The following is a 13291-nucleotide window of genomic DNA, read 5'->3' on the forward strand; positions in this document are numbered from 1 at the left end:
TTTTTTTATTTTATTTTTATTTATTTTATTTTTTTTGTGTGTATGTGTGCGTGCGTTTGCGTGCGTGCGTGCGTTTGCGTGTGTGCGTTTGCGTGTGTGTGCGTGCGTGCAAATACGTATAAATTTATACTCATTCATTCACCTAAAACCTTATAAATATCCGCATTTTCCGCATTCTAAGGCGCACCTTCAATGAATAACATACGGTATTTTAAAACTTTTTCCATATATAAGGCGCTGCAGTAGAGGCTGGGGTTACGTTATGCATCCATTAGATGGTGCTGCGCTAAAGGGAATGTCAACAAAACAGTCACATAGGTCAGTCAAACTTTATTAATAGATTACAAACCAGCTTTCTGACAACTCCATCCACTCCCAAAATGAATAAACATCTGTTTTATTATTTTCTCTGAGGTAAAGTATTAGTTTTAGCAAGATGGCGGGATCTTCTGCGCATGCGCGTCACCGATCGTGCAGGGTCACCGATAGCGTCTTGACAGCGAGACCTGTTGCGGATCAATATTGATCTCTATATAAGTCGCACTGGATTATAAGGCGCATGGTCAGCTTTTGAAAAAATTGACGGCTTTTAGGTGCGCCTTATAGTGCGGAAAATACGGTATATATATTTGCCCTTATTATTTTTCATTTTCATGCATACATACATATAAACTCTGTTTTTTTATGAAGAAATAGAAAACAGAACTTTAGCATGGCGACATTCAAGGCCCCAACGCAAACAAAATAAAACAATGAATCTGTAACCTTCGCAGCAGTCGATGTTATTGTTATTTATGGACATTAATTAAAGATGCAGGGAGAACCAAACGAGGCTGTGTGACACCGTCCTTTATGTAGCGCTGCAAATTGCCAAATTCGTCTCCTTCTTTACCTTCTACAAATTATTTTGTTGCTCTTTCAATTAGAATACAAGAAATCCTGATAGCTTCTCCTCCACTTTTTTCTTCTGCAGACATCGAAGGATGTGAGCACGGCTGGAGGAAGTTCCACGGACATTGCTACAGGTAAGAAATTCACACAAAAAAACAGTATTTTGACAAACCGGCAAAGAAACAAATAATTGAGCAATATCACATGAGACGGAGTGATGTTGTACTGTACATCAGCACAGCTATGATTTGTTTGCATGAACATAATCAATAATTCAGTTGGATTTATTCGTTAACTTTTTTTTAAAGTGATAACAAATTAAGATTTGTTTATGTATTTCCTAGTGTAGTTGAATTGTTCTACATTTAGCGGTTTCACTAAATGTTTGATTGACAGGTGTCTATAGGCTCCCTGAATGTAGAGCCTTATCTTTAAAGTAGTTTCTTTTACAAACACCAACCAGGAATGTGTCGAAAATCACACTTAATAGCACGTTACATTGTTAAATGCTCTAAGTGTCCCAAAGACGTATTTATACGTTTTTTTGTTTTGTTTTGTTTTTTTTAATGCTAGAGCATACAGAAGGCTTTGATGCAGCCTCTCAACTGCAAAGAACGGTTGCAGAAATGGTAGTTATTACGCAAACGGCCAGCAGGTGGCAGCAGTGCAAAGGAGATCAACCAGGTCCATGTAGAAAAAAAGCTCAATTACTTACAATTTGAAATAGATTTGTGAAAACTGATGAAACTTAGCTCTCTTCTAATGCTAATTGCTGCAAAACGGAAACAGATAGAAACATACTTTTTTTTCCCTGATGAAAGAAGAGACTTTAATCTTTCTTTTGATAGGTTCCATTCTTTTATAGCAATAGAACACAATATTCTGTGGGCCTTGCAAAATCAGTCAAAATCCAGTAAAACAGCCGTGAGCCAACGGGATTGCGAAATGTGAAAATGGCGGCGAGTGAATGCAGCTTTCTTTTTCTTTGAGTCCCATAATTTGGCCTTTACCACTTTCCAAAGAAGCTCTTCGAACACGATGTTGGTGGACTACTTATTCTGTTGTGTTATTATAACGCCTTCAAGGACAAAATGACAAAGAAAAAAATTTCCAAGGTGAAAAGCTCCCTTGTGAGTCGTGAAGCGATGAATCGCCCTCCAAATGCATCTTTTTTTGCTTTCATTGTTGAGCTTCTAATCAGCGGCGGAGGAGCTTCACAGGGTACAAAGATGGAAGCGGGACAAAACGTGCGTGGGTGTTTTTTGTTGTCTGGCAGGTACTTCACCCACAGACACACGTGGGAAGACGCAGAGAAAGACTGCAGAGAGCACAGCGCCCACCTGAGCAGCGTTACGTCCGCCAATGAGCAGGAGTTTATCAACGGTAAGTTGACGCTTGATTCATTTCGAAATCAAAGTTTCCCAGCTGAGTCAAAGGCACGTTTTACAATGAAAAACCTCAAAGCAAACCAGCAAACGAAATGTATGTACTGGAAAAAAAAAATGTCTCAATTTACTCACAAATGTCGTTAGTGAGTGTGAAATGTGAACCTGGAGAAAAAAATAAAAATAAATCACTCGTGCACTCTTTTGTGTGAATGGCAGCAAATGGGTACACGTTGTCGCTTCTGCCATCTAGTGGATGAGTGTCTAATTGTTCTGCCCGTCACTATATATCACTGGCATAGACAGAAAAGCAAAAAATAAGTATTTGTAGTTAATAAATAATACTTTTTTTTTAATTAATTGAAAAAGTACAATTGTTACATGGTTAATATATTGTGATATTATATTCAATAAAACCTCAAAATGTTCAAACTAATGCCAAAATACAGAAATTAGAAGAATTACTAGTTACTTAAAAAAATAAATAAATTGTGTGTCATAAATATTAAGAGTCCAACTCATTAACTTTTTGAGGCCGATTACGATTCTGATATTTGAAAGAATAAAATTCTGATGGCTGATCAATCTGCTGATTATTAAAAAAAAAAAAAATATATATATATATATATATATATATATATATATCATATACGTTATACTTTTTTTTTTTTTTCTTTTAAATCATCCGACTCACAAACTTTTTGAGGCCGATGCCAATATTGATATTTGGCTGAATAAATATGTCATTGCATTCACATGCACATGGCCTGTTTTTCTCAGTAAATTTATTTTATTTATTTATTTATTTATTTTTAATTTTTTTTTTGGGGGGGGGGTGCTTTGTTATTTTTTATTTATATTTTTTATTTTATTTTATTTTTTTGTATTTTATCTTGTATATCTGTTTTTTTTTGTTTTGTTTTTTACCAAAAAATTTTTTTTTTTAAATATTCTGAATCAATCTGAAAAATAGAAGAACAGAAGAAAAAAAAAAATCCCCAAACAATAGAAAAATAAATTATTCTCTGAAACTACAAAAAAAAATCCAAAAAACTGAAAACAAATATTCAGAAAAACAGGGGAAAAAATCCATACAACAGAGACATTATAAAAAACTGGGGGATTAAAAAAAAATCAAAAAAAGAGAAACAAAATATTCCAAAATGGCAGAAACAAATTTTTTCCATTAAACAAAACAACAATTGATTTGAAAGACGAACACTTAAAAAAAATTCAAAACACCAAAGCCCAACTCAGAAAAAAAAGACCTAATTTTTCAAAGTGAATGCAATACGCTTCCATAGTAATGTGTTAATGTATAAAATAATATTAAGAATCACCATCATCTGATTTAAAAAGAGCTAATATTGGTCAATAGTAAATATCCATTTGTACTCCATTGCATCCATATCATGACAGCATGTTGTTGGTGGTCCTTTCAAGGTCTTGGTCACGACAACGCCTGGGTGGGTCTGAACGACCGCACAGTGGAGGATGACTTCCAGTGGACTGATGGCAACGAACTGGTCAGTCGTCAGCATTCTTTCATATTGCCGCCGTCTGGAAAGTTACATTCATCGAAAAATGTCTTTGTACAAACAGCCGAAAGTTGTATGAAAATGTTCTCATCCCTCACATCAGATGGAATCCAGATTACGGTCGTGGTGCCTGCTGATAAATAAATAAATAAATAAATAAATAAAACGGAATGGTTTCTTTTCTTTTTTCTTTTTGCAGGTATACGAGAACTGGCGGGAGAGCCAGCCGGATAACTTTTTTGCAGGAGGCGAGGACTGTGTTGTGACCATCGCTCACGAGGACGGCAAATGGAACGACGTGCCGTGCAACTACAATCTGCCCTACATCTGCAAGAAGGGAACAGGTACTTACAATGCAGCAACAACAAAAATAAAAAATAAAAAAAAACAGTGGACACTCCAGAGTCAAGCAATCCTTTATGTGGCGCTGCTTGAATGTCTTGAGATATGAGTTGGATTATTCAGTCCACGTTCATAACATAACATTTGATGTTTGCACTTGCCAAATAGAGCTAAATTTAATTATAACACCATATATATCATTACAGATTTGTAATTGTGATTAGCGCACAACGTTCCTACATTTTTTTTTCTTTTAAATTAGGGACGCACGATAATATCGGTGGCCAATAATTATCGGCAATTATCGACCCATTTGACGTCAAACAGATAAACCAGAAAATAGAGAAATCCGCCGATAATTATCGGCAATTATCAACCAATTTGAGGTCATACAGATAAACCAGAAAATAGAGAAATCCGCCGATAATTATCGGCAATTATCAACCAATTTGACTTCAAACAGAAAAACCAGATAAAAGAAAAATCCGCCGATAATTATCGGCAATTATCAACCAATTTGACGTCATACAGATAAACCAGATCACAAAGACATTTGCCGATAATTATCGGCAATTATCAGCCAATTTGATGTCAAACAGATAAACCAGAAAATAGAGAAATCCGCCGATAATTATCGGCAATTATCAACCAATTTGACGTCAAACAGAAAAACCAGATAATAGAAAAATCCGCCGATAATTATCGGCAATTATCAACCAATTTGACGTCATACAGATAAACCAGATCACAAAGACATTTGCCGATAATTATCGGCAATTATCAGCCAATTTCATGTCAAACAAAAAAAACAGATAATAGAAAAATCCGCCGATAATTATCGGCAATTATCAACCAATTTGACGTCAAACAGATAAACCAGAAAATAGAGAAATCCGCCGATAATTATCGGCAATTATCAACCAATTTGACATCATACAGATAAACCAGATCATAAAGACATTTGCCGATAATTATCGGCAATTATCGACCAATTTGATTTCAGTTGTATTCAAGTTAATTTTGCAAATAATTATCGGCTTACTTATCGGTTATCGACATCGGCACTTTCTGAATAATTGCTTTATCGGTATCGGTTGAAAATAGCATTATCGTGCATCCCTCTTTTAAATCCCTGGGGCCACGTTTTGTTTTAGTCCTAATGCATTTTAATCAACAAAAACAAATGATGTAACGTTATGTGTGTGTGTGTGTGTGTGTGTGTGTTACCACTAACCAGCGTGCTCCATCTTTGCCACACAAGCGCTTATCCTCAGAAAGCATCTCACACTTAACGTTGACACAACACTCACACGTTGGCTCGACTTCAGTTTTTGCTTTATGGAAGGTCACCGCAAGCAGATGCTGCGCAAATCCGTGCCAAGAACAAACTCGAAAGTTGGAGCCCGGAGCAGCAAGACTGTCATCTACTGGCGGGAAATCATATTGAGGTTAACATGGTCCAGCTTCACAAGTGTCAAATTTCAGCCGCCGACGCCAACATAACGACCATAAACATATAAAACATTAAAAACATACTGTAATAAAGTCGTTAAATAGAATGTCAAGAATTTAACACGTTGCTCATCGTGATTTTAGGCTTTAATTCAATGCTTTAATTCAATGCCCGCCCTGGACACCAGGGGGCAGCATAATGCAGACAATCATAATAAAAGGACAGTACAGTAATATTAGTCATTTATTTTGCAGGGGATAAACTAATATGCCTCTAAGTATTGTTATATACTCTGACTGAATGTATTTCTACTGTCTGTGCTCAATTATAAGTCATTTAAAGTTTTGTAAATACTCTAATATCACTGCTAGTTTCCTTAGCTCGTTTGTGGTGCTTCCTATTATGTGTTAGCATTTAAGCTAGCTGACTATTTTTTATATGCTCCGACTGCATGTTACTACTTTCTGTCTTCAATTATAAGTTGTTTAAAGTTTTATAAATACTATAAAATCAAGGCTGGTTTCCTCAGCACATCTGTAGTGCTTCCTATTATGTGTTAGCATTTAAGCTAGCTGACTTTTCTAAGGAAACGTATATATATATATATATATATATATATATATATATATATATATATATATATATATATATATATATATATATATATATATATATATATATATATATATATATATATGCTCTGACTGCATGTTACTACTTTCTGTCTTCAAATATAAGTTGTTTAAAGGTTTAAAACACTGCAATATCAAGGCTAGTTTCATTAGGTCGTATATGGTGTTTGCCATCACGTGCTAGCATTAAGCTAGCTAACTTTTCTAAGGAAATGTTATTTTTTATATGCTCTAACTGCATATGTTACTACTTCCTGTCTTCAAATATGTTGTTTAAAGGTTTAAAACAGTGTAATATAGCAAGGTGAGTTTCATTAGGTCATATATGGTGTTAGCATTAAGCTAACTGACTTTTCTAAGGAAACATTTATTTTGATATGCTCTGACTGCATATCTTACTACTTACTGTCTTCAAATATAAGTTTAAAGATTTAAACTTTAAAACATTTAAAGATTTAAAACAGTGCAATATTAAGGCGAGTTTCATTGGGTCATATATGGTGTTAGCATTAAGCTAACTGACTTATCTAAGGAAACATTTATTTTGATATGCTCTGACTGCATATCTTACTACTTGCTGTCTTCAAATATAAGTTGTGGGTTTAAAACACCACAATATCAAGGCGAGTTTCATTAGGTCGTATATGGTGTTTGCCATCATGTGCTAGCATTAAGCTAGCTGACTTTTGAAAAGCTATGTGGTGTGGTTCAACTGGTTCTTATGTTAAGTTTTACAGTAAACTTCAACTGAGAGTTCCATAAACAGCTTGACGACAGTGCTTAGCCTTTTTATTTTTTTGAGAATTGTTCACTATCTTCTTGTGAAATTTGCAGCCACAATCTAGCTTCTTTTTTTTTTTTTGCTCACAACTCGACTTGCAAGTGTAGGTGCCAAAAGTTTGAAATCTGAGTTCTGCTTGATGCCATTTCCAGTGTTGTGCGGGACCCCGCCTGCCGTGGAGAACGCCCACCTGGTCGGTCGGCGGAGGTTGCACTACGACATCCACGCGGTGGTGCGCTACCAGTGCTCGGAGGGCTTCTTCCAGCGTCACATTCCCACCGCACGCTGCCGGGCTGACGGCAGCTGGGAGCGACCCCGGATCATCTGCGCCAAATGTAATGCCTGCTAAATATGCTGTTTTCAGCACTTCACGTCATTTTTATTTATTTTTTTTAGTGGCTTTTGTAGCCAAATATAAGTCTTTTGATGGCATAAAAAAAAGAAACAAACAGTAAAGACTGTCATTAATGCTAAAAATACATTTATCCGGTTTTCATCCTTACAACAATAACTGTGGGATGACAAGTGTTTTAGAAAATGTCCTCAAAGAACCTTTTGTGACTTTAAGAACACATTTCAGCCTAAAATATAAAATAAAACGGGGCACAATGTTAATAATAGCACAAAGTCTTTCATTTCAATCAGAGAAAAGGCACCAATCAGGTTAGTGATTATGTTAATGTTGAAAATGTAGTCAAGGCTAAAGCTCAGCCTTGCGCCCAAAATCACCATTCGCGTTTCGGTTACCGTTTAATCAGCAAGTCCTGAATCAACGTGAATTGGCAACTAATTTTACTTTTGCTGGGGGGGAAAAAAAAAAAAAAAAAAAAAAAAAAAGGCCATAGTCCAGAAAATTAAACATCCAATCATAATGGTAAAAGGAGTGCTCTATGACAAAAAAAATTGAAGTTTGAAGTTTACATAACATGTAAACATAAACAAATAGCAAGTAAAAATTAAGAGAAAGAAAAGAAAGACAAAAAAAAATCATAACAATCATTTGAAGTTGTTTACATGTCGAAAAGGAGTAGGAAGAAGTTAAAAAAAATTATCTAATCCTACCCCTTATTCTTTACATATTATTTCAAACAGTAATTGCGCAATAGTGCTTTACACCATATGTTGCCCAAAGCGCTTTACGAAGCCTCAAATTCACTTAACAAAAAAAAATAAAAAATAAAAAATAAAACATTGCAGTGTATATGGACGTACTAACATGGCCACGTCAACCTATGGAGAGCTTCATTTACCTCCAGGAACCCTATTATCGTACCAGCTGTTAGCTAGCGCTAAGCTAACCTGGGTATTTTTGTTTTGTCTCTCTTGCTAGGACAGCGTGAGAGGCTAAAAGCAAGTAAACAAAGATGGTGATACACCGTTTAGCTGGTCTTTATCACACTTAACTGCTTAATTTTAGGGGACAGAAGATTAAGAACCCAGATTGTATGGGAGAAATCATATCCTTTCCCGATAAAATGCTAGGTTAGCATTAGCTTAGCTATACTGAAATGTGATATCAAGCATGTTCGCTAGAAAGCACTGGTGGGAAGTAATAAACTACAAATACTTTGTTTTCAGGTATCTGTAGTATAGTAGTGTATTTTTTTTTTTTTTTACTCCTACATTCTAAAATAGATATCTGTACAGTAAATTCTACTACCTGTACTTACTTTTTAAAGTGATACTTGAGCCATTTTCGGTGAACAAGGAAATCTCACTGGAGAGCTCCAGCAATGGACGACTGACTATCTTGTCCACTGTCACCACAACAAGTCGAGGTGACAGTGGACAAGATGGTCGTCCATTGTTGGAGCTCTCCTCCAATGCGAGGCGGCAAAACTTCCTCGTTCGCCGAGACGCTCACTCAACCAATGAAAAGGCAGTTTTGCAACGGCGGAGTCCAACCCAAGACACGCTTGGTTCCGCCCCCTCATTTGAATAACATTTCGGCCTGGCAGAGCGTCTGCAGCATGAAATAAATACGTTTTTATTTATTGATTGGTTTTTAATTATATTTGTAGATTTATTTTTGTATTCATTTCAACATTTATTTTTAAATCTTGTTTTTTTATTTTTTTATTTATGGATATATACTGTATACATTTTATTTTTATTTCCATTTATACTTATTTTTTAATTTAATGTTTGAATTATATTTCTTTATCAGTTTTTTTCCCTTTTAGTCATTTATTTATTTATTTATTTAGTCATTTATTTATTTATTTAGTCATTTATTTATTTTTAATTTTGGCAGTTTTGGTCCTCCATAATACTCTACCCCTTTTTGCTCCATAAGCTACCGGTAATATCTTTTAAATTGACATTAGGAAGAAACGGTAATTTTTTTTAATTTTTTTTTATTTCTACTCATCCCGTACATTTCAGAGACTACTTTTTTTTTTTTTTTTTTTTACTTTTACTTGAGTAATTATTTGAATGGAGTACTTTAACTTTTATCAAATTTGTTTTTTTTACTAGGGGTGTCAAAATAGGTACGTTAATTTTGAGTTAATTTAAAGTTCCTATAATGCTACTAATTTTTTTTTTAAAAGATGAGACAGCTCTTAATATGAAAAGAAAAATACACTGGGCTGTCACCGTCTTCCAAATGCAATTATGCCATCTAGTGGCAGAAAAATGACCTCAAGACAAATCAATATCACGCTCGTTTTTTTTTTTTACAGTACAGTACATCTTTTTAATTTTAATTAAATTTTATGATTTTTTATTTTTTTTATGAAATGACTGATCAATGACTAAAAGATGCAGCCATATTGCTATTTAATTCTTATGTTAACAAGTGTATGAAAACTTATTGTACATTTAGAACAGAAGTAAAATTTGTGATTAATCATGAGTTAACTATTGAAGTCATGCGATTAACTCATTTGCTCCCAATAACGTATAAATACGTTTTTTTCTAATGTTCTAAGTGTCCCAAAGACGTTTTTTTTTTTTTTTTTTTTTTTTTTTTTTTTTTTTTTTTTATGCTAGCGCATACAGAAGGCTTTGATGCAGCCTCTCAACTGCGAAGAACGGAATTTTATGTGGGCCTTGCAAAATCAGTCAAAATCCAGTAAAACAGCCGGGAGCGAACGGGAGTGCTTCTGTGAAAATGGCGGCGAGTGAATGAGTTAATTACAATTCATTTATATCTTCTGACACCCCTATTTTTTTTTTTTTTTTTTACACAAGCAATTGTACTTTTTACTCAAGTAGAAAATCTAAAAAAATTTCCCCATGTCTGTGCATTGAACATCTTGTGAAGACAATTTTGGACCCTTTTTAGTAGAGAGTACTTTTTCCACCTGTGTTGGCAAGCGATTGACACGCAATTTTTCCCGGCCCCTTTTTCAGCCCGCCGCTCGCACCGATACCGACGCCATCACCGCCGCGGCCACAGGAGACACGGCGAGGGCCGCAAGGCCAGAGAGGACGCGCGCAGCTACGCCTGAACCAAATAACACGAAGCCCGCCTGCAAAAGCCGAGCTGCTACTGTGGCTCGACTTCCCGCAAAAAAAAAAAAAAAAAAGCAAAACACAGATTTTTTTTTTTGTTTTTTTGTTTTTTTTTGCTTTACCCCTCCCGACGAAATCCGTACGTACGGTTTTATGACTATCTCACATAGAGTTGAGCTCGTTAACTGCACCAACTTTAGCTGTTTTGATGCTTTTTTGTTTTGTTTTGTTTTTGAATTCTTGAACACGCTTCCTTTAACGAAGGTCCAAGGCGAACACTTAATCGTTAACACTCACTCTCACGCTCTTCTTCTAACCTTTCTGTACGGTGACCCCTTTCTCGCCCGCCATCAACTTGTTGAGTAGGTCAGACTGGCGGCAGACGCATGTAAGAGAGGAATGTTTTTGTTTTTGTGTAATATGTAAAACGACTCATGTAGTATTCTGTTATAAAGCACAGATGTCATTGATGCAAGATAGCAAAGGTGACCCTTCACTTTTTTTAAAATCATTTGTAGAGATAGACCGATAATCGGCCGGGCCGATAATCGGGGCCGATATTTGACATATTGCTATATATCGGCATCGGCCTTTTTTATTCATTCACTGCCAGTCATTTTAGAAAATTTTAAAATTGTCAATACTCACGTGATATTACATTCAATAATTATATATAAACCGAATCCACCAAATAACAGAATAGACTCCCTACTTTTTGCCTCGTCCCGTTCTTTTATAATTGACAGTAGAAAAATGTAGGTTTGCCAAAATACAGCCATTTCTCCCATGGACTCTGAAACTGTGTTTTTTTTGTATAAAATGGGGCAATGATGTCATCTACCGGTGGTTGGGCATCAGTAAAGTTGTTTCCAAGTTTGATATTTACAGTGGAGCATGCTCAGATTCGCCCCCATTTAGCACCGCTCTAAAAAATGCAATTGACAAGTATACTTGTCAAAGGCAGTGAATGACTTAATCTGACGGCCGATATAAGCGATCCATTTAAAACTCCGTCTTTTCGCTTCGAATGCAGCCCAGAGCGTCTCTGTCTGTTATGGAGTCCAACTCCAGCAACGTAAACGCCCATAGCAGCATCTGATTGGTTAGCTGTGCAAGAGCCAGAACCAATCAGTAGTATGCCATGTATCACAATTTTTTTATTTTTATTTTTTTCTGTAGTAATAAGTAATGCCTAGATGATGCACATTTTGAATGACCGGGTTCCTTCTATTACTTTAAAATATAAAAATATAACATTTATATAATAAAACTACTCATATCCCAAATGCTATAAAAGGTAATGTCATGTGGCCCCCACATTTAACTCCCCCCGCCACCAACGTCTTATTGCAGATGGAAGGATGTAAAATGAAAAGTGCAGTGTGAGAATCCAATGTAACGAACTGTTTGGGTTTGCATTATTCAAAAATTTGATGCCAACATTTGAACTTTTACTGCAAATGAATATCGGCTTCAAATATCGGTTATCGGCCTCCGTGACTACCGATAATCGGTATCGGCCCTGAAAAAAAGCGGATATCGGTCCATCTCTAATCATTTGTCCACAAGCGCACACGCAAGCAGATTGGTCTTCTTCTTCCGACATGCTATTTTCTAATATCTGCTCCGTTTTGTGTCATGTTTTATTTATTACTTTTGCTAGTGAAGATGCTCTTGAGTTATTTTGTACGTCTTTGGTGTTTTTGTTTTGTTTTTTTCTAATCCAGTATTAATGTCATACAGTCAGCCAGTACTAACATTGATCCGTCGATTGTCTCTAATCTGAGTATTGTACATATTGTGGTGTTGACTGGCTGACGTTGAAATCAATAGCTGGACCTTGTCCAATCAGATAACGCGCCTTCAGCGAGCGGCATTGACAACTTGATTGGGAACGTGAACGGGATTATTGAGCTCCACTCATAAGGAACTAAATTGCTTAAAACTCCCTTCAATCATTGCATGGCTACATTTACTTGATGGCTAGAATGTGGAGATTTTTTTTGTTTTGTTATATTTTTTTTTTTTTGGTCTTTGATATTTGAACTGTCATCTATCTTTTTTGGTGTTCTTATGACGTTTTTGTCCTGTTGTTGTTGTTTCATTCTTAATAAAGAGGAAAATTATACAGCATTTATAATTGTGCTTCTGATTATTCAGATTTCTTTTTCCTTCATGGAGAAATTTTAAAATATTTTATTTAAATTTTTAGTTAGTATTTTTAATCGTAATTAATCACATGACTTCAATAGTTAACTCACAATTAATCGCAAATTTTATATCTTTTCTAAATGTACAATAAAATATTTTTTCCCCAAGTTTCCATACTCTTAACATGAAAGTGTTAATACTAATAACAATATGGCTGCATATTTTAGTCATAGTCATTTCATAATCATAAAATTGAGTTAAAATGAAAAAGATGAAAAAAATTACCGTGATATTGATTTGTGTTGATCTTTTTTCTGCCACTAGATGGCATAGTTGCATTTGTAAGATGTTGGTGACAGCTCAGTGCATTTCTTTTCATATTAAGAGCTATCCAATCTTTAACATGAAATAACTTGCACATTTTTAAAATTGTAAAATACAACCCCAGTCTCCACAAATATGTGCATTATTGTTACATTTATTACTGCTAAATTTTGACATGGAATTCCACCACTACAGGCTTTCCAAATAATTCATTAATCGTGCATTAAAATAAAAGAAAAAATTAGTGGCATTAAAGGAAGTTTAACACGTTAATTTTGACACCTCTAATTATTCGATATGGGTAACTCAACTTGCAATTTTTTTTTAAGATACAT

At 35.1% G+C, this 13291-nt stretch overlaps 1 protein-coding gene across 3 annotated transcripts in view; it reads left to right on the forward strand.

The window, feature by feature from the left end:
- Nucleotides 1–12614, forward strand: part of LOC144014174 (neurocan core protein-like) — a 99099-nt gene extending 86485 nt beyond the window's left edge. For all 3 annotated transcript variants that reach the window (XM_077513781.1, XM_077513791.1, XM_077513773.1), the window contains 6 exons: nt 974–1025; nt 2168–2274; nt 3720–3802; nt 4014–4158; nt 7175–7357; nt 10380–12614. In XM_077513781.1, coding sequence (XP_077369907.1) covers nt 974–1025; nt 2168–2274; nt 3720–3802; nt 4014–4158; nt 7175–7357; nt 10380–10477 — 668 coding nt within the window. In that variant the 3' untranslated portion in view covers nt 10478–12614. The remainder of the gene's footprint in view (nt 1–973; nt 1026–2167; nt 2275–3719; nt 3803–4013; nt 4159–7174; nt 7358–10379) is intronic.
- The last annotated feature ends 677 nt before the right edge of the window (nt 12615–13291 follow it).

The sequence above is a fragment of the Festucalex cinctus genome, chromosome 1, assembly GCF_051991245.1.
Source record: "Festucalex cinctus isolate MCC-2025b chromosome 1, RoL_Fcin_1.0, whole genome shotgun sequence".
Taxonomy (NCBI): Eukaryota; Metazoa; Chordata; class Actinopteri; order Syngnathiformes; family Syngnathidae; genus Festucalex; species Festucalex cinctus.